This window comes from Chelmon rostratus, chromosome 5, assembly GCF_017976325.1.
Source record: "Chelmon rostratus isolate fCheRos1 chromosome 5, fCheRos1.pri, whole genome shotgun sequence".
Lineage (NCBI taxonomy): Eukaryota > Metazoa > Chordata > Actinopteri > Chaetodontiformes > Chaetodontidae > Chelmon > Chelmon rostratus.
Window position 1 is genome coordinate 27,430,063 of NC_055662.1, and position 27,102 is coordinate 27,457,164.

Here is a 27,102-nt window from a genome sequence, read left to right on the forward strand (position 1 = left end):
GAGGATGCGCATATTCTCAGATTTAAGGGGGGAGGTTTGGAGCGGCCCGGACTCTCGTTGTTTAACAGCGTTTCTCCGCCAGGAACGGACCGAATACTTTCTAGGATTCATTCCAGTTTCGCTCTTTCGTCAGAATATTACCGCGAACGAGGTCTCGTTTTCGGATATTTTATTCGAGCGAGTTGAAGAAGTTTCGGGCTCAGTTTTCGGAGGTGAGGGGAAACATTTTGGGATAAAGGGACGACCGCGAACTCCCGCACGGGCAGCGCTCGCGCAGTTTCTTCGGCTCTGTTAAGGTTAGCTAGGTGGGAGAAAAGAAGCTTGTCGCGAAGGAAAAGACGAACGAACGTTGAATTTAGAAGAAAAAAACAAAGTTAACGACTCTGAGGAAGTTTTTTTTCCCGCTCCGTTGGTTATTTGGGTTTTTTCGGAGTGGGGGGGGCGCACATTCTTTTCTTCTGTCGCATAAGTTTGGCAGAAATATGCGCAAACCTGCTAGCCAAGCGTTGATAGCTGGGAGTCAGTGAGCTTCGTTAACGGGCCACTCGGTAAATCTGGATCTATCCCTCCTGGTTTTCGGGAAGTTTTCCTGCCTCCAGCCTCAGATCCTCGGTTCCTTATCAGACCAACACCCGCCAGCAAGGTGAGCTCCTCTTCCTCCACTTTGACTTCGCTTCACTTTGCGGTGTGTTTACGTGCTACAGGTTAGCTCTGCTCTCCTTTGTAGTGACTAGATGTTACTGATGTACGTCTTACCCTGAACGGGACATATCTAAGGAAATCTCACACTGACAAGCAGTTCATTGATTTCTGATTTCACACACCTGTTTTTCTGTGGAAAATGTTCGCGTGCTCTGTGAACAGTTAAATGGGAAAACGTGTCCGTTCACGTCCATTATTTCTTTCTGAGTTTGTTTCATGCGCAGTAAATCCTCCATCTCCTCCACGCTTCAAATGGGAAGCACAAGGCCCAAATGTTGCCTGCAGTCCTGCACAAACCTGCTTTGATTTTCTATCTGAAGTCACAACAGGCGCCTTTAATCACATTAAAGCATCTACTTGAATAAACATCAAGGGTGAAGCCTAGAAAGCAAATGTTTTAACCTGCACTCCACGGCGTTAGTTTGGCCCCATGGAGCTGTAACACCTTTCTGACCTTGTATTATGTTGTGATAAATGTTTGCTGCAGTGTTGTCAGTTGTGTTGCATCTCCTCAGAAACAATCCTGATCCTCGTCGCCGTGTCCATCTCGAGTTGTGTCTGTAGCTCTGCAGCATTTATATCTCACACACTGACCGAACTATCTAACGCAACTATCAGAGTTCAGTTCACAACATTCTCTCAAATCAAGAGACAAGCTACATTTTCAGAAATGTGCAACTTCGAGCTCTCAGAGGACAGACATCATTACCACATCTGTCATGAAGTCTGGGTCTGCAGGGCCCGGTCTGATGTTATGTAAAGCTCTAAATGTTATGATATGAAGGAAGAAGGAGAAGATGGATGGTTTAGGAAAGCAGTATCCCCACAGGGAGCCAGGAGGAAAAAAGTTTTCTCCTGAACCATATAATGGGAAGTGAGGAAGAGTCCTGCCCTTTAATTTACAAGGCTGCTCCCCTGGCACTGAATTATTGTCACTGTATGATTGTATTTATTATGACAAGATCCATCGTGAAGTGGAATTATATTTTTCCGTGCAAGCTTTGTGTGAGTTTCAGTCTTACCAGTAAGGAAATTGCAGTCACTCATGCTTCAGTTTTTGAGAGGTTTGGGAATTCATTAGATTTTTTTTTTCTGTGAGAGTGTTTGGATGTTTTGGTCAGTTTTAATTAAAATACAACATATTCTGTGCGCGTTAGTGACGGCTCAAGAATCCTTTTTCTGGATTTAACATCCCTCGGGAAAACATACACACTCATTCATGTTAAAAAGGAGCTACGCACTAAAAAGCACTTTGCATTTTCGGACCAACCAAATGGCACAGCGTCAAAAGGCTTTACAGTAACCGTCTTTACATTTCGAGCGTCATCTCTTGACACCTGATCTCCCTCCGTGGCAGTGGTTCAGATTGTGAGGCTGCAAAGAAAAAACCAGAAGTGTCTGTTTTTGTGGAAACAAGTAGCCTTAGGGAAATGGTCTGATGCTCTTATGTCCGCTGAACTGCAGCCGAGTGCAGACCAGCCTGCTGCTGGCTGGGAGTGCAGAGTTAACTGGGAAGGGGGCTCCAGAATTTGGGAGCTGAGGAATTTTATGCATGGATGGCGGTGAACAGTAATTATGGTGCGGGCCATGTTATGGGTTAGGCCTGTAACCTTTGTCTTTGTATAATGAGAGAAGCTAAATGTGCCTTGCATGTTCTAATCTATTTAGTTTAACCTCTTTTATTCACCAGATTTTCAGTCATGTGCTCCCATCCTTTAAGAGCTTTTCAAAAGCATGTGAGGCTGTGTCGACATGTGATATTGTACAGCTTTTCTAATAAAGCAAAGAGTCTAAATCCTCTCAAATACAAGTTTTTTTTATGTGTTATCTCCTGAGCAGACGGTGTTAATTAGCTGATGTTCTTTCCAGATCATCAGGAAGCAAACTTGCTTCCTGAAGAATGTGAGCTACTGTATTTTCATGCCAAACCAACAATTCAACAGGTACAATTAATAATGAAAGGTCTCGAAATGAAAAGGTTTTGAAAGCGGGAAATGAAAATGTGTGTGTGCTGAAAAGAGGAATGAAACAGCAAATCTATGGATATTTGTTGGTCGTGCTATTTCAGTTTGTCTGTCAGTCAGTTTATCACCACACCAGTTTGGTTAAGTTTGAAGTGACTCATTTACCTATCATAACCAGTAGATATGTTTTAGACCCCATTTAAAATATGATCTGTATCCTGACACTTCATCTAAAGAAGGAAAAATCCATGTTAACATTAGGTGTAAATGTGTCGTGATCGGATCTGTAGGACCATGTCTGGAGGTAGTCTGGTTTGCATTGTGTTCAGATGTGAGGTAGGTGTAAATGCAATCTGAACAACATGCATCCGTACTCGACTTAAAACTCATACAGATGTTTGTTTCTGGCTGGCTTAAAATTTAGCTTGTTCAAATGTAGAGCGAGCACGAGATTAGGCTGAAAGAGACAGGCCTCTAATTACTGATTATACGTCTATTCTGTGCCATGAAAGCACCATGAGTTGCATTAGTCAACAGAACTGTGTTGGAAATTAAAGCATTACGGGTGGAAATTAATGATTTACAATAAAAAAGGACTGTTTGTGTGACAGTGTGTGCTGCACTCATCTGCAGCTGATCAGCTGCTTACAAGGCACTTCATTTATCTAGTCAGAGCGGCCTACAGAAACACACACATTATGACAAACTCACACAATTTTTAGTGCCAAGAAAATATAATTTGATGTGTTACATGTGCCACATCTAAAAGAGGGGACAAATAAGGAAGATTTCTTTTGCAGAGTTCATAAAATTCCCCCTAAATCAACAGCTCCCGAAACTCTGGTGCTTTTTTTTAAGGACGGCTGGGGCTGATTTGCCACCACCTCAGATTACTCACATGCAGTTTTTGCTCTTGAGGACAGAGATCTGATCTCAATGAGGACACATAAAAATACCAGGTGTGAGCACGAAGGCAAGATCAGGTCATTTATTATCCGTATAATGTGTCCCATTTTCATACCAAGGCTAAATGGGGTGTTAGTTGCTTAGTGGCCACAGCTCACAGGTGTGAGAAAGGTAATGTAGAGATTCTGCAAAATATATCATGAGGCTGTATGTTTTACTATTGAACATTAAACTAATGTAAAAGACAGTAAGTACAATATAGCAGTCAATATTGATTAGTAAATGTCACTGAAAATTAAATTAGAAATGATAACAGGTATGGCCAATACTGATATTGATACCTGGAAGTTTAAAAGATCTGATGACAAAATATAGATATAACACATTACATAAACAACAGATCCAGATCCCGTAGATACACGCTGAATGAAGGTTAGCTTAGCATTTCTGTTCTGTTGTGATACCTTTTAACAATTTGATTTATCAGCAAAATAAGCTAATATTGGCCTGGCCGATTTATCGTTCTGGCTCTAATAGTGGCTATAAGTAAAAACTAAAAGTAAATCAGTAAAGCAAAATAGTGGTCAGTATCGGCGGTGATCTCAGCCTGCCAACGCGTGGGCCGGCCTCTGTTCAGAACTGCTCACAGGTTGAAGATGAGTGTGTCCTGTGTGTGGACAGTAAGACATTGTGTGTGTTTAACTCTTGCTCTCTTGGGAGCAGCAGATGACAGAGTGTTGTGTCATACTTTGAAGAAGCTACTTCCTCCTCTTTCAATTATTGACGGTTGTCGTAGTGACGAGGGCCGAGGGAACGTGGCTGGCTGCTCTCTGCGGTTCCTTCTGTCTGGCAGCAGAAGCACTTTTCTTGGATCTTTCCCAAACACTGACTCACTGCTTACAGAGCCGCGATGACCAAGCTTCTTTATCCCCCTCGGACCTCCCTGACCCAGCTCAGCTGCTCCGACACTGGACCGTTCTTGGAAAGTGAAATTGAATTGGTTTTGAGGAGAACACAATGAGCGTTTCAGTGACGAACAGTCACACAAGCGATTACCTCTTAAAGGAAACCACAGCTGCATCTGAACATGACTTTGAATGAAGACGTAAACCGAGTCTGGGTTTTCTCCGACCCAGATGTGACGCTGCTGCTGCTGCTGCTGCTGCTGTTGTTGTTGTTTCAAAATAATGTAGATTCATTGATTTTTAGAGTCCGCATTGATGAGGCCTTTGTTCTTTGCCCAAAAACCAGCATTTCGACAGCTCATGGGAGCAAATGGTTGCAGGGGGGTCATTTTGAGCTCTGGGACCAAAACCAACTGTTAGGTGATAGATCTCTCAGCGTGGAAATGATGGCCTGGCGGTCTCTCTCTACAAGGGTGTCACGTAACAGACTGTAGTTTTTTTTTTGGTCTTAAACAAATTCCTCGAGGGGGGTTCTGGGGGTTAGGGCCAAGTGTTAATCTCTGTGGCCAGATGCTGCAGAGGTGATGATGCAAGCAGATGTTCATGTGAGGGTCACCCACTGCACTGTGCCCTTTGTTGGAGGGTACTGCACATCCTTCCACCCCAGCAGTGGTCCAGCAGCAAAAACAAAAACTCGATGCAGAATTGTCTGAGTGGTATGAGCTCAGTTACTTTTGAAAACCAAATGTTTTAATTCCTAAGAAGTGAGCAAGACGTGTCCACAGTTTGTTAGCCTGAGCTATCGGAGCGTGCCTGGTGCTCTGCAGGCTCTTATCTGTGTTTTTGTACAAGCAGGCCTAAAAGTTGAAGTACCCACCTTGAACCTTGAGACAGAATATTTTCTTCTTTTTTGACCAGTGAGGAATTTCCTTGTCAACAAAAATATAGATTGTCATTTGTAAAAAGAAACTACAGTATAAAAAAGAGTTTATTCAACTAAGTTTTGAAGAGTAACGGAGGGTTTTATTCGGCCTACTTTCATTCCTGCATTTGAAAGTTTATTTGCCACTAGCATACTCCCTGAATTGATTGTGACTTACTGTTTCTCTTCCTCATAACACACTGCTGAGGGCATGAAGTTTGCTGCTGTGTTCATGCATTAATTTGTTGTTTTTTTTTATTGTTTTCTCTTTGTTTTTAGCTTAGCACTGTGAATGACCCGCTGCTGATGCCCCAAAGGTCTGAATGGAGTTCCAGTCGCAGAGAAATCAACAGTTGTAGCTCCCTCAGCAGGATGCTGATGAGGCCAAGTGTACTTCTGTTTCTGGCTTTATTCGCCCAAGTTTTAAGGACCCAGTGCCAGCCTGCCAACACTGGTGAAGGTAAGATGGCTTGATAACTTAAAGCTGCTCTGTTTTTATTTCTGCGCTGCTGGTTTTCCCTCGTTCTGGGTGCAGCATTATTAAATATCATGCAACTGTTTGAACTTCTAAACATCTTAAGTCTGTTTTATCTTGACTCTTGATAATCAAAGCTTTGTTCTGAGTGCAGGAATGTAGCACTAACAGACTCCAGGCTTTGGTGAAGTCTGTCCTTTGTAGCGTCAGTGTTTCCTCCACCACCCCCATTTGCCTGAGTCTGGCGTTGTTTGAGGGCACTTTACTGCGTCAGATGTAACATCACAGCATTTCTTACTATGAGGAAAACCTTTTCTGTTTCTCCTGACTCCTAAAACCACTCCATCCTTTGAGCCTAACACTGACTACACTTTTTGTCTAATGATTTTTAGTTTGTTCTTCAGCTGGTTAGTTCAACTTAAAGATTTCCTGTAAAGAATTTAGCCCGGTCTGGCTGCTACACAGGTTACGTTCAGAAAAGGGGAAAGAGGCACTGAAATCGAATCCTTAAAAATGTGTCTCTTGGAAACGGTCCAGCAGTGTAATAGCTGCCTGGACTTGTGGGTAGATGGGTTTGGATGTTTACACTCTGCAGTCGGAAGTGGAGAGCAGCAAAAGAATATGATAAAGCTCAGCATTATAATTAGAGTAATTAAGCAAGAGGGTCTCTCTTGGGCTGTAAGCCCTAAAATAAACTTGGTGCGGCTGTGTTTAAGGCAACAGTGGGACAGGGAGGAGTAAATGACTCCCATGTGTAGCCCAAGGGCAGCCCCACTACCTAGCAGCCCCTGCTCCTCTCCTCCTTTGTAATGAAAAGGTATTTGTTGTCACTGAGAGAGGAGTTAACTGCCAGGGAAGCTATAAATTAGCCTGTTTTTTTAAAAAAAGAGAGAGAAGATGCTACTTTGAGCCCCCCTTTATCCTGAAGGATAGAGTTTCTGAGGAGAATGTTTGTCTTCTAAGGTGAGCCATAAATTTCCACCGGGGTGGGGGATGTCTGATGCATTTACACTCCACCCAGCTCTTAATCACCAAATGGCCAGGTACTATCTATGCGCCTCTGTCCTTTTCCTCCTGCTCCCCCACTGACTTTTGCTTGGGAATGCTTTACTCCCCCCCCCCGGCTTCCCTGCTGGGTGACGGATGGCTTCAGCTGTCGACAAACAATCACAGCAGAAGCATTTGGTTGCATTCCTTTTGTCTTGGTGGGGAAACAAAACAGTTATATGGAAACGCTCATGTTTTATGCGCGCTTCTTTGCTTGTCTTGTGGCTTTTTGTTTGTGTGTCGTTCACATAAGAAAAGAATATTCACTCGACAAATTCATTTCATCGGATTTCGCCGCGGGCCGCATGGGCAGCCAATCAGATGAGTACAGACCCTTAACTTTTTTTCTCTGCGTGATCATCCACAGAGCCTCTCCGCTGTTTTTTTTTTTTTTTTTTTTTTTAAATCCATCTCGGTATATATTTTGTGACCGTGAAACGTCAGAAAGCTATTTTTGGGTGTTTCTGGAGGATTTCTTTGACTTGATGCTCTGTTGTCAGTCAAAGCAGACGAACCGCTGACCTTTCAGTGGAGGCCTCTCAAAATGTAGAGCTGCTGCAGTCCTGAGAAAGCCTCTTCAGACAGTGATGGGGCCCAGAGGAGCAGGACTCTGCTGACGCTCTGAGAGCAGAAAAATCAAGTGAACTACCGTCAAGGATAACACCAGCTCCATTTTACTGTTTCCCTGTTAGCGTTCATTCCCACTCCAGGAAATCTCACTGCATATTGTTCATCATCTGTCTGTGAAATTATATTACAGTTACAGTGCACACGTATGGTGCTTGTGAAACAGATCAACTCATAGGCTTTATTATTTGCTATTATTATGAAGTTAAAACCATGTGTTAGTGGGAAATGTAAGAATTAGAGGTGGAGAAATGTATTCAGAAATTCAACATCAATGCACAAAACTTCTTTAAAATTTAAAACGGCCCCCCATGATTAAAAGTTGTACATGACAATAAAACTCATCTCGTAACACAATCAGCTGAAGATAGAGGAACAATATCTGTAACTATTACAGCTTGGTAGCTTAGCTAAATCAGTTATTGTGATTGTTACTTATGAGGAAAATCAGCTCAGAAAGCACACATGATGTTTGAGTGCGTTGGATTACTCTAGTCTTTGTAGCAACATGTCTCTGCAAACCATTGTAATGATGTTTTCAGACTGTGGGAGCCTGTAACTACTCCTGAGACAGACCTGCAGACAGTAGTAATGGAACTGGATCAACATATAAAGTGTCCTGCTTTTCAGGGGTCCTGGTTTTCCTGTTTGTCCATTAAAGCCATAATGTAAAGCTAAATGTAGCTGAACTCATTTGAATGACACTGGAACAACTTTGCAGAGCACAGTAATCCTTGTAGCTCCCGAGTGTTAATCCATGCTGATTGTCAGCGGCTCATTTAGGATTGAAAGGGTCCTCCACTGGAGTGCTTTCAGGAGGGACACTCGCTCACTGAAGTTTTTTGGGGACTTGCTAATAGGCATTGTCCTATTCTTTTTGCTTCCTGCAAGTCCTGCCTTTTGTCTCACGGACACGTCAGCCACCCCTTCACTCTGCTCTCGTCAAATCAGCAGAGGAAACATGCCATGGCCATTTTCCTGTGTGTGCCACCACAGAGCCTCAACCAGCCTGACTTCACTGCATTCAACCATCACTCCAGCGAGAACAGGAAATCCCAGAAGTCATTCACGCGGCATATTGCTTCCTATCTTGTGGCCAGAGAAGGTTCCATAGACTGGCGCCAACTCTTCCTTTTAGTTGGCCTTGTATTTACAGACAAGTGAGCCCCCCCCCCCCCAGTTAAAAACCTTTCAGTGCTCAGTTCTTCTTTGCAGAATTCCTTTCATGGTTTGTGTAATTAGGCTGATTTTAAACTATGTCAATCAATTTTTCCAAATGGTTGGAAGAACACATGAGAGACCATTCCAGATGGGCTGCTTTCTGAAAATATGCTCCTTAATCCATTTTAATCCAATCATAGCAGCAGGAGGATTAATTGAGATGAAACATCCTCAGATTCAAAGGAAATGCTGCAAACTTGGCACTTAGATCAGTGTGAAGAGTTGAAAGCGCATTTACATGACTGTTGTTCTTTGCTAGCTCAACATTTCTGCACCGAGTTCATCAGAAAAATAGTGTCTTTTTATTTTAGACATCAGTGGGGTTGATTTGACCTCGCTGTGTTTCTCTCGCTCCAGTCTGAAGGAGAGCACAGAAGCACAAACGGTCCTGACTGTGGCCCACAATAAAGCAACCAGCACATTTTACAGCTTTTATGGCTGTCTTTATGATGTCTGCAGCTAGATTAACAGCTGGGATGTTGACACAGTCTTATCAGTGGTATCTCCATTTACAGGGGAGGGACAGAAAAAACATGGCCGCCCCCCGCCCCACACCCACACGCACACACAGCGCAGACACCTTGCATTAAATGCTGTGTCCAGATTGGATAGCTGTGGCCCATCACTAAATGCCTCCTCTGCTTTCCCCCCCTTTGGTTTTATTTTTGAGGAGAAAGTTGATCCTACCCCCTGGCCCCTTTTCCTGCTGGGATTAAGGGCCTGTCAGACATATGTGATCCAGGAAATACCTTTACTAGGCCCAAGTGGGGTCACCATAGCAACTGGCACTAGAACCTGCCGCTGCAGGCCCTCTCTGGCTCGCTCCCGTGCACATGCTCACTGGCTCGCTGTCCCTGCTCCCGCTTCCCCTTTATTGTTTGGAGGCCTTTGTTATGATGGTGGGAGGGATTAGTCAGGTTTGCTGATGTTGTCCCGAGGTTATGCTCTATAGATGTGCCTCCTGTTGTGACGAAGTGCATTTACAAACACACTGTTGCTTTGGGAACAGTACAGAATAATCTCATCTTGAGGGATGGCTTACCTCTACAGCATTTGATTATCTATTTTTTCTTGTTATTATGCCGAAGGGACTGTGTAGGAAATGGGGAAGGAGGACCAGTAACATGAGTTAGATTTTACATCATAGTGCTGTCACAGGGGATTAGTTTGTGGTGCTGCTTGGCTAAAACAACTGAACTATGTCAACTAAAGCTGAAAAAGTCAATTAGATCATCTAGATAGTCAAAGAAAAATAAATCAAAAGCTATTTTGAATTGATTGTTCGTTTTAGTATTTTTTCAAACTCAAAACCCCTCAAATAAGAGCATTTGCTGCCTGTCTCTGCTTGTCTTGTTTCATTGTAGATGTAATATTTTTGAAGATGTCATCTTAGGCTCTGGGGAATTATATTGCATTTTCACAATTTTCTCACATCAATAATCGAGAAAATAATCTATTGATGAATCAATAACGATGTTGACAAAATCAGGATGTGATTGGAACAGAGGACCGCGTGACCCCAGAGCAAGAATGTCAAGCAAGTTGGCCAGTGACGATCTCTACCTTTTGTAACTAGACAAACAACACCATTGTGATGGACAACATGTCAGCATAATTGGGTTAAGCCCTCCCCCTTCCAGAATATGTAGTCATTTAGAACAGGGGGGCTCAGGTGTCTCGCTCCGTGACGCCTCCCCTCTCTTCAATCCTCTAATTGAATTTCACCTTCCTTGCCCAAGTAGCTCCTTGCCTGCCTGACAAAAGGGCCTTAACTAATTTGGGATATGATTTAATTTGGGGGAGAGATTAGGCCGGCGGTTTGCCGAGAGGAAATCAAAGAAGGACTTTTCCTGCTGTCGCTGGGACCCTGTTTTATGATTGAAGTACATTTTGATGTCTGCAGATAAAGCAATGTTTTGTGTGAGAGCTCTCTGAACGTTTTAGACACTCCTTCATTTCCTCCTCCCTCCGTCAGTTGCAATTTACTATTTAATCAGAGATATTGTGCAGTTTATTTGAGTAGGAACAGTCCTGGTGGTGATCCTACTGCGAATGACTTCCAGTATGGATCTTATAGTTAGTTTGTGCCAAAGATATTAGCTTTTTTATGTATTCATGGTGCCATTCTTCTGTTTATGAATACATGAAGTCACTGAGCTTGAATCCCCCCCCATTGAAACGGAACCATGTCCTGCTATTTTCCTTGGTAGTCTCCGTGGAAACGCAAGCAGAGCTGTTCACGCTCTATCTTGGGGATCGTCTGGATCTGAGTTGCTCTGCCAGGGACTCCGTCCATGCTGTCAACTGGACCAAAGACCATGTGGCAGTGGTGGATGGAGAGCACACGCGCATCCGCAACGGGCAGCTGGAGATCGAGACCGTGGAGCTGACGGACTCCGGTCTGTACGCGTGCACCACCTTCGGCAACCACAGCGTCTACTTCAATGTCACAGGTAAAGTCATGGGAAGGGTGCAGAGAGATTATAGCAGCCTTCATACTCGTCTGTAAGGTTTAGTTTTGTTTTCCTCCATCCAGCTGCAGGCTGCGTCACAGTTGTCCATACTTCTAGGAAAACAACAATGCTGAAATGTGGCCTCTGTGCTCCCAGTGTTTTTCTTTGTCTGGCAGAATATTATGTGGATCCATATTGTGTTGCTTTCTCTGTCACCAGTCGATACCCTGGCCTCATCTGAGGATGAGGATGAAGATGAAGAGTCTTCGTCGGAGGAAGCCAAACTGCTGGGCAGTCAAAAACTGCTGCGTGAGTGTGCTGATCTCTTCACGTTACTAATGCTGCTGCAACAAATGGTCATTACTCGCCCGGCCCGAGTCACGGGGTTATGAGTAATTGTCGTGGTCAGTGATTTGAGAGCTTTTTGATTCAGTTACGGGCCTGACGTGTGTGTGTGGGTCACATCTGGGTGAATGATTTCACTCTGAATCAGAGGGTTTTCACTACCTCAGTGACAGCTTTTACATGAGGAATACCACTGCGGTGACTAACAGCGGTTAACCTTCGATGTCTTCCAATTTGTCTCTGGAGCAATTAAGACACTCAGGCCTCATCATCTGGCTACTGCTGCCCACTCTGCCCACAAAGACTCCAGGGGCCGCCAAGCATGGCAAACATGCCGACCTCAAGTCTGCGCTGCGACTCCCAGAGCTCATCCCCCCTCGAGACTTCCACAACATGTCATGACATCTTAAAGCCACAACTTTAAAAAGTGATTTTCTTCTTATTTAAAGAAGCGTAAAGCTCGTCCCCACCCAGTACTGTCAAGCCCTGTGACTATAATTTAAAATCTTATTTTGGGTGAACATGCATTATGTAATCCATCTGTTTTCTGCCTCCTACCCAAGGCTGGGTTACTGTGGCAGCAGGCTAAACTAGGTAGTCCAGATGTCCCTCTCTCCTAAACGTTTTCCAGCTTCCTGGAGGATCCTGAGGCGCTCCCAAGCCAGAGAAGATATATAATCTCTCCGGCGTGTTCGTGTTCTACCCCTGGGGCTCCTTCCAGTTAGACATGCCAGTAAAAAACCTCCAGGAAGGTGTTTTCAAACATGTTATGGCCAATCCATGACAAGCACAGACATCCAGTAACACCACTCAGGTTCAGACTGGGCAGGCCGTTCCTCCCAGTCACCCCCCTCCAGGTTTCTCCATCATTGCCCATGTGAGCGTTTAGTCCCCCAGCGGTCTGTTCCCTTACCTGGGACCCTACCAGGGCAGAACCTCAAGCTGCTCTGTCAAAGCAGCTTGAGGTTCAGGATACTTTTGAGCTTTAGTTTAACTTGTTTTTTAGTTTTAGAAAATACACACACCTAATTGTATTTTCTGCTTATCTGCTAATTATCTTTTTCTGTCTTCTTTTTTAGCGATGGCCCCGCAGTGGGCTCATCCAGAAAAAATGGAGAAAAAGCTTCACGCTGTTCCAGCCAGTAAGACTGTGAAGTTTCGATGCCAGGCCAGCGGCAACCCAACTCCCACTCTGAAATGGTACAAGAATGGCAAAGAGTTCAAGAGAGACCATCGCATTGGCGGCTTCAAGGTTAGCAATAAAATCACCTGCATCTTCTTCGTCTTCTTCATCACACCACACCCAACATTTCTTATCGAATCACTCCAAACTCATTCGGTGCGAGTGGAGATGTGTCAGTGATCATATCCTCACATTAGATCACCGCCCCCTCCCCAGGAGTGAGAAACACTTCCTGCAAGTGAAACAGAAGTGTGTTTCACATTTGACCTGAGAAACTATGCAAGATGACACCGTGTGCCACAAAAAAGGAACGTTGTACCACAGCAATGATACCTCCAGCTGGGCAATCCAACCCATTCGTGTGGATGAAGGCTAACATCGGCTGTCCTCATTCTGGGTATCGGTCTTTACTGTAATTACATCCACGCAGCAGCACATTTACTACGATACCTGCTGTATCCGTGATATATGGCTGCTGTGTGGTGTGATTACTCCTTTTGTCAACGTCTTCCCATTTCCAGGCAGGCTGCTGATAAACTGTGAGGTTATAACGGTTGATAAGACAGTTTACTGCAGCCTTTGGATTTACTTAGCAGAGGTGTGCCAGGTGAGGGCTGCAGACCGGATCTGTTGGATACCAGTTTCAGTCACCACCATTTACTGTAAATGGCATCATGGCCCTCAGAGATGATCGTAATAAATTTGGATGCATGCCATCAGTCATTTCCTGTTGGGTACAAGGAAGTTATGAAAGCCATTGTATCAATAAACAACCTTATCAATGAGTATATAATGTGGGATTATGTATTAGGAGGCGATAAATGTGGGGCTTTTTAAACCTCTCTGTGAATAGCTGCATTCAGTGGCAGATGCCTCACAGGTGTGCGGTGTATGTGCACGTTCACCCTCTTCCTTCCCTGCATCTGCTCTTCCCATCAAGGTGTGTGCTAGTCCGGCCTTGTGTCGTGCTTCCCCAGCCCATCTCCCTCCCCAGCTGGGACACATTTAGGAGTTTCCTCTCAGCTGCCTGCTCCCTTCGTCCCAAAGACCCCCACCCAGCCAGGCAGTGTACTAAACCATCTGGCTGCTGTTTTTTCAGTCGAGGTGCAAAGGTCTGCATCGGCGGCCGGGGACGTCTCTCATCCCTCCCACACTCTTGCTTTTATGGCCTGGCTTCTATTGTTCATATCGTCTGCATCGAGACGTGCAGGAGGGAGGGAATAATGTAGACCACATGTATATGAAGCCAAGCACAGCACATCTGGCAGCAGGCAGCTGGACTCCCTCATCACGTTTTTAGCTAAATGAGGGAAACCGTATGGCTCAGCCTGTGTGTGCGCATGTTTGATGTTGCCATTGCCTTAGAGGTTCGTTGGCTAATCACACACTGCCGGTCTTGGCAGATTTATGGAAGAAAAACTGTAATATGTCTTGGAAAAAAGAGCCAGACGTCAGTTGGTTCTAATAAGACAGGTTGGGGCAGATGTATATAAAACATGTACCCGTTTTCCTGTGGTCTTTGTTAGGTAGGACAAAGATCTGCTGATTAAAGCATTGGGCTGTGTCACAGGAAGAGGGAGTAGTGTGTTGTTATGATCACATGACACATCATAGACCTTGTTAACCATTGCTTTGAAATGAAGTAAATTTGATTTATGACAATTCATATGAGGAGGAGGCACATGGAGAAAAAGTCACAGGTCTTTCAGGTTTTTGCAGTTAGTCCAGCTCTATCTCTGGTGCCATGACGGGCCCCCTGCTGCCCTCATTTCTCTTCATTACATCTGATTGAAAACATTTGAATCCAACAAATGATTTTAAGTGTTGTGTTGGTTATTTTTTACCATTTCCACTGTTGACAGGAGCTTAAGCGACCTGCAGTGACAGAGTTTGTTTGTAAACTGTATGTCCGTTAATGTTAATTAGCCTAACAAATACATTCGATGTCATTACGAACAGTTCTATCCAGTCTGTCTCATTTTTGTTTCTGGGTTATCAAGTCCAGTTCTGTACCCCGACCACTCTAACTTTGCCCCCCCCCCCCCCCCCGAAACTTTTAGGTCCGTGACCACGTGTGGACCATCATCATGGAATCTGTAGTACCCTCTGACAAGGGAAACTATACCTGTGTGGTAGAAAACCAGCACGGCAGCATCAATCACACCTACCAGCTGGATGTAGTCGGTAAGTGTCAGGTGTTGTTGTTGTTGGTGTGGATCTTGCAATGAGCTTTTGATCATGGTTTAACCACCTGTTGAATATTCATGAGGCTTTTGTTCTTGTTCAGTACCTCCCCTCAGTACACTTGATGAACCAATCAAATGCGATCCTGATCCCAAAAGCTTGGTCTTATGCCCTCTGTGAAGGGTGAACTGGGTTTGTCACTCATTTGATAGATTAGGCCTGTTTATTTGTGGTTTGAGTGATGGATCCATGTACAGGGGAGAAGTGATTAGTCCTCTGGGACCTGCCTTGCGGCTCGCTCTTACACTGGCGGTTCTATACATCACAGTCCAGCTTCCTCCGTCACTGTTGTCCCTCGCGCTTCACCTGACCTCACTCGAGGCCTGGACCCTGATGAGCAGCGAGATCGCTTCAGTGACGGGAGAGGTTTGTCACAAGTGCCTTCCCCCTCGTCCCCACGGACGTCTTGGTTAGAACAGCCCGGGCAGTTGACTTTCTGCCAGATGCTTGGCTTGTAAGTTTACTTTAGAGAGTTATCAGTCATCAAAATGGAGCCGCAGGAACGTTCTGTTTCACAGTAACAGCTCGAGATCAAACACTTCACTTGCTTGCCCATCTATTGTGGCCAACTCCTTATAATTGCATGAGCAGAATGTAGCTGAGGGAATAGCTGCTTTACTTCTCCATATGAGAAATTTGAGCCTGGGACTTGTGAAATTACACAGCGTCAGATCAAATGATACAGGCGACCTTATTTGCCATCTGCCCCTGTCGTTTCCAATAAGAAAACCTTGACCTGCTGTAGGTGTTATTTGTCGGCCGTGTGTACTTTGGACCGATTGCACGTGTGTTTGTCTTTGATATTGGCTGTTTGCTTCACTGAAACGAGCATTTGCTGTATGTTTTTGTTGTGTTGCAGAGCGCTCACCCCACAGGCCAATCCTGCAGGCTGGCCTGCCGGCTAACCGCACCGCAGTGGTGGGCAGCGACGTGGAGTTTGAGTGCAAGGTGTTCAGCGACCCTCAGCCTCATATCCAGTGGCTGAAGCACATTGAGGTCAACGGGAGCCGAGTCGGTCCTGATGGTTTACCGTATGTCCGTGTTCTCAAGGTAGGAGCTTACTGTGACCAATCCTGCTGCAACAAGCCAGTTAAAGTCTTTTTTATAAAGCTAAATAGGAAAATGGAAGGATTTGGGTTGATTTTGTCCTCTGTTGCCATGTCAGTTCTGTTCTTAGACACCCAGCACCGTCTGTAAAAGTGCACCCTGATTCAGAAATATGAACTTTTTTGTTGTGCTGTTGTAACTCTGAACACGAGCCACATAAATCAAAAATGTCTTTTCATGAACTCTGTACTCTGGTTTGATCCTGTGTCTGCTACTTTATTTGTTCTGTGCTGCAAATCACATGTTTTTATTTCCAGCATTCTGGGGTCAATAGCTCGGACGCTCAGGTGCTGACCCTCTACAATGTGACTGAGGAGGAGAGCGGAGAGTATATATGTAAAGTGTCCAATTATATAGGAGAGGCCAATCAGTCGGCCTGGCTGACTGTCACCAGATATGAGCCCACAGGTAACCACCACGCAGCAGCACAGGGACGACACAGTGGAGGCGCTTCTAGGACCACTGGGAAAAACTAGGGCCGTATAACTGGAGACAACCTCAGCTGTTTCTCTCCTCCCTCCCTCCGTTTCTCCCTCCCTCTCTCCTGCCTCAGTGCTCCTGACTGTAAATGACGCTATGGAAAATTCCCAGCAGAACAGTTGAAAGTGTTTAGTCTCAGGTTTATGTTGGACCCGTTCTCGTTCCTGCCCCTTGCCTGTGCTGTGCCCTCCTAATAAGGGCCTCTCTTGCCATCCTCTTCTATTACTCTCGCTCCTTTGCCCTTCAAAGTCCTGCATGCACAGCTCACGGGCTCTCTCTCCCCTTTGTTTTTTCCAGCTGTCCTCCTCTGCTTACCTATGTTCCACAGACCTCCTGCTGTTTGTCTAATGCTCACATAGTTGGCAGAAGTGTGAATGTGAGTTTGAGTGTGCCCTGTTCTGCTGCGGAGTTCTCCATGTTGCCCATCTCTTGCATGTAGAGATGAGACTGAGGTATTTGACGTGGTGATGGGTGGCCCAATGTGGGGTTCAGCAGTGCAGACTCAAGCTAACCAGCTCCTCCACTAACAGATACTGGAGGGCTCTTTCTGACAGAGTCCTCTGCAGGGGCTCTTGGTGGTACTTTTTGGGCAGATGGTGTTGGATGGCGGAGGAGAACGCTCCTCCATCCCCCTTTCTCTTTCAGAAATCCTTTACTCATGGTTCCCTTTTCCTCTCTTTGGCCTCTTGTCGGGTCTGCTTCCTTTGTCATTTTCTAGACCGCTGGCCTTAACACCACGGACAAGGAAATGGAAGTCCTCCAACTGAGAAATGTGTCTTTTGATGACGCTGGGGAGTATACCTGCTTGGCGGGCAATTCTATCGGGTTCTCTCATCACTCTGCATGGTTGATCGTTTTTGAAGGTATCAGTGGTTCTGTCTCTCTCCTATGTTTCCTGTTTTTTTCACTTTCCCAACCCCAGCCTGGCTGTCCACCCTCACATTTGCCAGAAAAGGGTCTGGTCTGACTCTCGTTCTGTTGAAAAATGTGAGAGGAAGCCAGGGCGAGTTACAAGTACTAAAACTCCCCCTGTCTCTGTCCTCAGCATGGCTCCTGCTCCATCTAACCTCTCTAGATGGGAGAGTATGGGCCATGCTCTGCTGTCTCTTAAATGAAATCAGCAAATGCCAAACAGCCCGAGAGCTGTCTGCTACCTGGTCTACCATGACACAGAAATCAACACATAGGAACAGGCCAGGAGTATTTTAAAAACAAGACCACGTAGAGGTCTACCTAATGGTCTCAGCCAGGTAGAAGCTCACGTTTGTAGCCGGGTTGTTTGGCAGCTCTGATCAGATTTCACTTTGAACTGTCCCTACCACTCTGCTCTTTAACTGGTGTTTGCATTTGATTTGGTGTGAAGCTGATTTCCTTTGACAAGCGCTGCAAATGACATGTATTCCTGATGTCATTTCCTGCTGAGAGCACAGCGGCTGGCTTTGATAATTGGCTCGCTGTAGTGGATGTGTCTCATTCCTGAGGGTCGGAATGAGCATTTGTCCAATTATCAAGCTGCTTGTCAGTCAGCCTCTTCACACAAGTGCAGCTCACTTGTGTTGCTGGTGTTGGTGAGGGGTGTAACGGCACACTTCAGTCCGTATGGCACCCTTGGTTTGGGATGCATTGTTCTACTTGTACTGTATGTGATAATCTCCCAGCAACATAATGCAACAAATACCATACCTAAGACTTCTCAGTGGTAATGCTCATTATGAGTGTACATGTACAGCTAAAATTTAAACCCAAAATTTTAGTCCAGCTCTGAAAAAGTAAACAGGCAGCTACTCCTGAACCACTAAAAGCTATCTGGGTAAATAAATGAAAGAAAATCAGTGAAATGTTAATAAAGGATAATGTGTTCATTCATCCAGGAGCGTTTTTGGTAAATAATCAGGAGAATGACAGCAGTTGTTTGGATTTAAATAAAACTGTAAAACAGCTACAGGATCGAAGGCCACAGGTAGGCTCAGACTCATTCAGACCTGATCTGTGAGGTCTGGCTCCTGACCATAAAGCCACATCCCAAGCCAAGGTATGCACCGAACTCTCAAATGTGGAATCCATTACACCCCCAGAATTGGTACGAATAAACGTTGGTGTTTTCTCTGAATGGGAGGAAAAAAACAAGATCTGAATTGATCAGTTTCTTTATAAGTGCACATGAATATATTGCTTTCTTAAAAAAACCAGCACCAACACACAACTCTTATACCGCTGGAGTCAGAATTTGATATTTTATTGATCACGTCAAGCAGTTAAATGACTGTATTGAGCTCATGCTTTGTGACTCTGCTTTTAGACCCACAAGTAGACATGAAATGTGATTTAGTGTTGAAATTTTGTATGTGAAGTCAAGTGTTGATGCTCTGTGTAAAAGTCAGACCCTTTGCACACTGTTACACTCTTACATATCCATTACCTGGTACTTAAACTGAATATTTATATCAGTTTATCTGAATCCATCAGTGTGTTGGCTTGTGTAACACAAAATTTGTCCCAACTATTTCTGTTATTCAACAGACGAGAACCATTTGCATAAGTTGACGGAAAGACAATTAATCAGAAAAACTATTCTGATAATTAATCATTTCAGTCATTTTTCAAGCAGAAATGTCAAACATTTGTTGAGTCCAGCTTCTTAAATGTGAGGATTTGCTGCTTTTCTTAGTCATTTATGACATAAATGAAGAGTGTTTGGCTTTTCGGCCTGTTGGTTGGACAGAAGAAGCCGTTTGAAGACGCCACTTTGGCATCTGGGAAATTATGATGAGCACTCTTTACAATTTTATAGACTAAATGATTATTTGGTCAGTTGTGAAAATGATAGGCAGATTAATTGATAATGGAAATGATTGTTAGCCACGCTACACGTGTCCATGTCAAAGGCTCTGGTTTTTAAACAGGGCAGCTGTTTGTGTGTGTGTGTGTGTGTGTGTGCGTGTGTGTGCGTGTGTGTGTTTGTGAGGTCAGCTTGTTTAACTTGTGCTGCTGTGTGATTGAAAGCATGCTTATGTGTGGAGTGACTGGGTGTATAAAATCAGGCCTTCTGTGGTCGTTTGATTTCATTGATGACAGCTGACCCCACCCCTCCCTGCCCCCTGTCACCCTGCGTCCCCCGTCTAGCTGTCCCTCACTACCCTCCGGCCAACCACACCTACCTGGAGGTGGTCATCTACTGCGTGGGCTTCTTCTTTATTGCCGTCATGATCGCCATCGCAATTATTGTCAAGATTCGCACCTCGTCAAAGAAGAGCGACTTCAACAGTCAGCTGGCCGTCCACAAGCTGGCCAAAAGCATCCCTCTGCGCAGACAGGTAACAGAAAGTAGATAGGGGGTTTGGAGAATTTATACCTTTTCATCCCGCCTTTTCCTCTCTGCACGCCATCATGTTCATTTAAAGAGTTTATGCTAACAAAAACCTAAAAGCATGCATTCAAAGAGCTTTCAGGGGTATTGTAGCTCCTTGAGGTCTCGTTTATCAGGTAAGTGCCATTCTTCGAGAAGTGTTTTTTCTCTGTGAGTGTTTTTCTACACAGTCCGATATGAGAGTCTCAGCAGCTGCTAGTTGTCCTGTTCTTTGGGCCACTGTTGACAGGTGTCTGTTCCACTATGAGGGGAGTAATGTCAGCGTTCTTTACCTCAGGTCTCAGTGGACTCGAGCTCCTCCATCCACTCTGGAGTGATGCTGGTTCGTCCATCCCGCCTCTCCTCCAGCGGATCTCCTATGCTGTCAGGGGTGTCAGAGTATGAACTGCCCCAGGACCCCCGCTGGGAGCTTCCCCGGGACAGGTAAGTCCTGGACTAAATCTCCAGATCGGGTAGCAAGTGACCCTCTGAAAGGAAAGTTACTGGTGTGAATTTGTCAGACTGCTGGGACAGAAACCAGCTGAACTTTGATTGAAAATGAACGTGAAGATTAAAAAATGTCCAGACATTAACTCACAGACATAAACAGGTTGGATTTAAACTGGCTGTTGACCTCGTGTGTCTTCTCCCCTCACAGACTTGTTCTCGGGAAGCCGCTGGGTGAAGGCTGCTTCGGGCAGGTGGTGATGGGAGAGGCGCTGGGTCTCGACAAAGAGAAGCCAAACCGTGTCACCAAGGTCGCAGTCAAAATGCTGAAGTGTAAGTTGGCTGTTCTCAGTCATTTGAGTACACAGCAGACTCAGATCTGCTGGAACTGGTCCTGGATTTGCAGAGAGGAAAACTCTTCAGTGTAGATTCTGCAGAAGTTCAGCCTCCAGGGAAGAGAAAACTTCTAACACCAAATCTGTGATGAGCAGATACTAAGAGCCATCTGCCACTGGATCCCAGCCACTGTGCAAATGGGAGAGTAGAGTAAAAATTTATGAGAACCCTTGACATCCCATATAAAACGGTGTTCATTAAACTGCGCGGAGGAGTGAGGATGTAGGGAAAGTAGCATTTATTGTCTAGTATTTTAAGTGCCTCCCCCCCGGGAGCATTCTCCGAGACAAACGCCAGCCTGGCTCTGCAGAGTCAGTGTGCTCTATATACTTTGCAAGGTGATTATTGTGAGGCCTTTTTGGGCCTTTTCACCATTAGAACATCGACTAATTACCCTAATATGATTAACTTTCCTTCCCCTCCAGCTGACGCCACAGAGAAAGACCTGTCAGACCTGATTTCAGAGATGGAGATGATGAAGATCATCGGGAAGCACAAGAACATCATTAATCTGCTGGGAGCCTGCACACAGGATGGTAAGACCAGACAGGGAGGGTTCTGCTGCTGACCTGCCGTGGCCTGCCCGGGCCAGTGCACGCACACACGCACACACACACACACACAGTGTTGTCCTTCAGACAACGTGAACCTCTCTTTGAGAGCTGTGTAGAACAGCATGAGTAAACGCCTCTGACAGCAGCTTCCCAGCTCACAGTTTGAATCGACCGCTTCTCTCCGATCATCCCTGAAGGAAAGCCAAAGGAACCTCGCCTCTGATGACCCCGCGGCGCACGCCGCTCTGTTGCTTCCACACTGAAACACAAAGCGCTTTGTTTGCTCCACTTTATTTACCAGCTACTCTGCATTTATCTGTTCATCTCAAAGCATTTGTGGTGTGCGCAGGATCTTAAACTGTCTGATCTCACACGTTCTCACTGACAAAGAGAAGGAGTCCAGTTGACTTTGATGACCTTGTGTACCTTATTTAATGATGTATTGTAAATGCTCCCGTCATGACACTTTCCTCAGTGCTGCATCCTTTCTGTTCTACAAAATCCTCCTGATGTTTCCATCTCAAACTTAATGCTGCACAGCCTCAGTTAATGGTGATGATGATTTATTCTTGTATTCTTCCAATCTTCTGCAGGTCCTCTGTATGTGATAGTAGAATATGCATCCAAGGGCAACTTGCGGGAGTACCTGCGAGCCCGGCGTCCACCGGGGATGGAGTACTGCTACAACCCAGACCAGGTTCCTGTGGAGAACATGTCGATCAAAGACCTGGTGTCCTGTGCTTACCAAGTGGCCCGAGGCATGGAGTATTTAGCCTCCAAAAAGGTAAACACAGAGTTCAGCCGGCCGTTCTCAGCCTCCTATATTACATTTACAGAATCAGGCAGAGCAGCAGCTCTCTGTCTCGACAGATTAGGCCTTTTATTTGAGACACTCAGTTCTGTTAATGTCTGTTTTTGTCTGTCCAGTGCATCCACAGAGATCTCGCCGCTCGCAATGTTTTGGTAACGGAGGACAACGTGATGAAAATAGCTGACTTTGGCCTGGCAAGAGATATCCACCACATTGATTACTATAAGAAGACAACAAACGTGAGTAATGTCACCGTTTCTCCGGTGTTCTGTGATGCCGAGCGGTGCCGGCGCGCCGCGACTGCACAGTGGAAATGTTGAAATGTTCTGTGCAGCGCGGCAGGATAAAGCTGTTCACTCTGACAATACGTAGGAGGTGTGCTGGTCACAAACTATTAAAACTGCCTGCAGCCCTTTCAGCTCACTGTGGCTGCTTCTCTTTGCACGTTTCCTCCCTGCGACATTTCAAACTGATCTGCGGTCGAGTAGCGCAGAACGATGTAGCTCAAGTAGAAAAGCCTGAACACCGTAACGAGCCGTAACATGCGCTCCTGTTCCACAGGGTCGTTTACCAGTCAAGTGGATGGCCCCGGAGGCGCTGTTCGACCGGATATACACCCACCAAAGTGATGTGTGAGTATCACGTGTCATTGCGTTTCCACTTCAGCCTGGATGGAATGTGAGGAAATCATTTAGTCGTGCAGAAAATCTAGACGCTGCCGTGTGGTTCTGTCTGCAGCTGGTCTTTCGGGGTTCTGCTGTGGGAGATCTTCACCCTGGGGGGCTCTCCGTATCCCGGCGTCCCAGTGGAAGAGCTGTTCAAGCTGCTGAAGGAAGGTCACCGTATGGACAAGCCCTCAACATGCACTCATGAGCTGTAAGGAAACACTACGCCCCTCGAATCAAACATGCATGTTTCTCAGTCTGGTATTTCCTTATTTGGTGAGCTCAAACTGACGGAGGGACATTAAATGATCGGCGTGAACAGATTCTTTATACTTCTATTTTAAAAGATCTTTTGATTATGAAATAAGAAGTTCATAATCACTTTTGTCATGGAGTCAAATTTTTTTGCTTGAGGAGTGATGGAACATTTTCCTCTTTGATTAAAAAAACGATCTCAATCATCACCAGCGAATGATCCCACTCACTGAAACCAAATCATAAGCTGCTTCCTCATTCAAACGAACGGTGCTGCAATTTTAATGTGTAATTTTGAGCTAGTTAAGAGTTTGAAATGATTGATTATGCATAAAGCATATTCATTACAGACAAAATGACTGCCAGTTAAAGCTAACAGCCCCGTCGTTCAGACGCAGCTGCATTGTTTAGGATTTATATTCCAGCGAGTGGCGCTTCCAGTGTTGCAGATGTGATACTGAGAGACTCTCAAAGTGTGTCCCACTCTAATGCAGATATTCTGGCACATTAACTGGATTAAAGCCTGTGGTTTTCTGTTTTTTAGTTTGCTTCGTTACGGCCAGACTTGACTTAAACCAGATGTTGCTGACATCAGTAGCAAAATGCTAAGAGTGTGTGTGTGTGTGTGTCTTCCCATTTTGACCACCGTTACCAATGTTCCCTCCTGTGCGTGAACACCTGAAAGTCCTCTCTCTGCAAACTGAAACAGTCTGCGATGCTCCTGAATCAAGACTAATCTGGGCTCAGATCGTTGCCATTAATATTTACCCACCATGTTCATCAGAAAAATTCCTGCTGCTTAGCAACGTGATTACAATCCCTGCTGTCGTTTGTGTGACGACCAATAAAATGAAAATCTTGAAGGCCGAGTGAGCCGTTCAGTTTAACATCCTGTAAAATGTGATTAGACTTTTAGGAGCAGCCCAGAGGTTAAAATAATCCTGGTTTCTCTCTTCGTCTCTGCAGGTATATGATGATGAGGGACTGCTGGCATGCCGTGCCCTCTCAGAGACCCACATTCAAACAGCTGGTGGAGGATCTGGACCGCTGCCTGGCCATGACATCCAACCAGGTCAGTCCTCCGGTCCTCCTCGTTCGGGGAAGAAGCAGAAATGTCTGCTGTGGGAGTGAAATGATCATTTTTCCCTCCTCTGTGCCTACAGGAGTATTTGGAGCTGTCTGTGCCTCTGGACCAGTATTCCCCCAGCTACCCGGACACCCGCAGCTCCACCTGCTCCTCCGGCGAGGACTCGGTCTTCTCCCACGACGCCGGAGCCGAGGAGCCCTGCCTGCCAAAGTTCCCTCCCCACTCCAACGGGGCAGCCATTAAGAAACGCTGATACCTCATCTCCATTCAGACAAACATTGACATTTCCTCCGCTCCCTGCCTCATGGGGTCGGACTCTTCCCCACATTCCCAGAGATGAAGCTAAAAAACACTGGTGCTCTGTGAGAAAGGAGCTGGGAGGCGCGTCGTGGAACCCGGCGGGTCACGCGGACTGACGAGCGCAGCCGTTTCCCGGTTCTTGGCGGTGACGGTTTTTATGGGGCACTTTGTATTAACGGGAGTGGCAGTTTGTCACGGTGTCATAAAAGCGAGCAGACTCCCACTCTCCTCTCCGCTTTGGGTGCAGGAGAACGGAAAGGACCGACTCCGATCATGTCGGGTTTTTGTTTGTTTCGTCGTTGTTTTTCCCTCCACGGTTTGTTTCGTCCGTAGAGAAGCAACGTTCTGCTTTTCAGGCCAAACCCAGAGACACAAGGGACGTGCAGCACCGTGGTCCATCACTATCCTCCTGTAAATACAGTTAGAAAATTATAAATATGAATATATATTTACATTGTACTCTTATTTTTATTACCATAATTGATTTATTTTCTTTTGTACAAGGATGCTTTTGTTTTTAATATAGTCTGTAGGGGCAGTTGTTACATGAGAATATCTTAAAATTACTGAGAATTACATGGCCTTTTTTTTTGATTCCCCTAAATTTACTGCATAATCTTCAGTGGAAAAAATATATATATATATGTTGGGTTTTCTATTTTTTTTATTTTTTATTTTACTGTAAGTGCTTTTCCTGACACAACCTGCAATACAGTGTCACTCAGTGTTTGGGGTTTCTCTCCATCAGAAGAAATGGATTCCTGGAATTAACAGTTTTGTGGCTGTGTGTGTGTGCGTGTGTGTGCACACGACTGTGTGTGTGTGTGTCTGTGTGTGTGTAAATTTTAACCTCGTCTCATTCGAGATGGTTCACTTCCTTCGAGGACGGTCACAACTGTAAATACTCCTGGTTGTACGCCATGCTTGTTGAACTCCAGAGTGATCTGCTTCAGTCAACGTCGTGCACTTCCACTGTGCATGCCTTCCACGTGATGAACTTCTCTTCTACTGTAAATGCTTTAACAGGAGTTACGTTTGCCGCCATACAACTTCTGACGGAGGGTTGCAGAACACGTATGTCATCGTAAAAGGATTACATTAAATAAAATGCTATCGAAAAACAAACCGCCGAAGCTTTCAGCGTTTGAACTCAGCTCCATAAAAGGTCTATAAATATCGAGATTTTCATGTTTGTGATGTAAATCATGTTTACAGAGATGGAACGATGGCTACTTCAATCCTCCACCCATTTAACACGGGTTGCTGGGGGCTGATTAGATATGATAATGTGCTGCTGACATCAGACGAAATGCTGGCGAGCGCAGAGAGCCACCGCCGGCACTAAACGTGTAATTTATGGCCGTGGGAATGGCTTGGCGAGCGCTGGTGCTACACTTCCATCCATCAGCCGCACCAACCTTGATGCCCGTGTCTGGCTCTGGCTTCCTGCCATTGGCTGATGCATCAACTGGATTGCAGTCTCCACGCAACAGGCTAAAGTCAGCCTCGCAGCGCGCCGGGCTCTGTGGGTGCTGTATCGCAGCAGAGGGGAGAACACGGTTATATGAGCTCAACATGTCAGGGCCGAACACGCAGGGTCACCTCCAGATGTTCTAAACATGACCGTATTGTTTTCTGAGACATATCATCCACTCCTGGAAACGGAGTAATAAAAAGTATCATCGGCGCCGTGGTTGAGGTGATGATGAGCTCTATTTAAGGATAGAAAGGACAGGAGAGGACTCGCTTTATAACCTGCTAATGGTGCAGAGCGAGGAGCGGAGGTGCCATTAGGTGGAGGCTGTTATCACTTCTGACAGATGGCACGAGAAGAGTCAAGTTCAGGACAGCAACCGTTAAAGTGTCAGGCTTTGTTTGGCTCTGATGGGGACACGCAGGAAGCTGTTTATTGTCAGCTATGATTGAGGAATCTGATAATCACGTGGTTTCTGATCAGATGGAAGAAGAAGCGACTGCTATGTCCTGTTTTTGTCCTTGGAGGACGTAAATTGATTTGGGAATACTGGAATTTCAGCCATGCGAGCATAATTAGCACGTTAAGCTCCAGGAACACCCATGCTCAGCTCTGGTCAGCCTGATATAATGTGTCCCGTTATACCAGCGGCTTATTTTGAAGTGCCAAACATGATGAGACAACTTCAAATATGCAGGCGTTCATATTCATGTGCTCATTAGTTCAAAATGTGGTGATCATTACTCCAACAAAAAAAAAAGACTCCGCTCAATAATAAAACCTGTTTATCTTTCAACCTGAATACTCTTATTATAAACAGCTGAGAGCCTGCAGAGTGGATTGATCCTATAGAACACATCAATATCTCATGAGTTTATAACATTAAAGCTCTATTTCCTATTATTACTACTGATAATGATGGGGATTTATAGCAGATTTATTAAATACATTTATAATGTTGGTGAGGTATTGTTACTGGAACATGACATGATTTGTGGTCACAGACAAAGAACTAATGAGAAACACAAGTTGATTTTCATCTTCAGGCTGGATGAGACGCGTCTGTCAAATATTCAGATTTCTTGTATGAAGCTGGAACAGATTTTGTGTCATGTTATTAATAATAAAGGGAAAGAGGGACATATTTTACCTTTGGTCACATTGTTATAACTTAAAAACCTGCAAA

At 45.1% G+C, this 27,102-nt stretch overlaps 1 protein-coding gene across 4 annotated transcripts; it reads left to right on the top strand.

The window, feature by feature from the left end:
* Positions 1–40: 40 nt before the first annotated feature.
* Positions 41–27,049, top strand: LOC121606547 (fibroblast growth factor receptor 1-A-like). Of its 4 annotated transcripts, none has more exons than XM_041936923.1 (18): positions 41–643; positions 5,679–5,859; positions 10,980–11,222; positions 11,442–11,531; positions 12,647–12,819; positions 14,811–14,934; positions 15,854–16,044; positions 16,359–16,509; positions 19,705–19,901; positions 20,226–20,371; positions 20,586–20,707; positions 21,196–21,306; positions 21,918–22,108; positions 22,252–22,374; positions 22,697–22,767; positions 22,874–23,011; positions 24,022–24,127; positions 24,219–27,049. In XM_041936923.1, the coding sequence occupies exons 2-18, from the start codon at positions 5,706–5,708 to the stop codon at positions 24,393–24,395; spliced, it is 2,508 nt and encodes an 835-aa protein (XP_041792857.1). In that variant the 5' UTR covers positions 41–643; positions 5,679–5,705; the 3' UTR covers positions 24,396–27,049. The 4 variants fall into 4 exon arrangements, with proteins under 4 accessions (XP_041792857.1, XP_041792858.1, XP_041792859.1 ...); XM_041936924.1 differs by having other exon boundaries at positions 19,705–19,895; XM_041936925.1 differs by lacking the exon at positions 16,359–16,509 and adding an exon at positions 17,300–17,444.
* Positions 27,050–27,102: the final 53 nt, after the last annotated feature.

Excerpts from the sequence above, each read along its gene's own strand:
- LOC121606547 (XM_041936923.1), top strand. The coding sequence starts at position 5,706 with ATGCCCCAAAGGTCTGAATGGAGTTCCAGTCGCAGAGAAATCAACAGT. Across the intron at positions 21,307-21,917 it reads GGGAGCCTGCACACAGGATG|GTCCTCTGTATGTGATAGTA; the intron begins GTAAGACCAGAC and ends AATCTTCTGCAG. Across the intron at positions 22,375-22,696 it reads ACTATAAGAAGACAACAAAC|GGTCGTTTACCAGTCAAGTG; the intron begins GTGAGTAATGTC and ends CCTGTTCCACAG.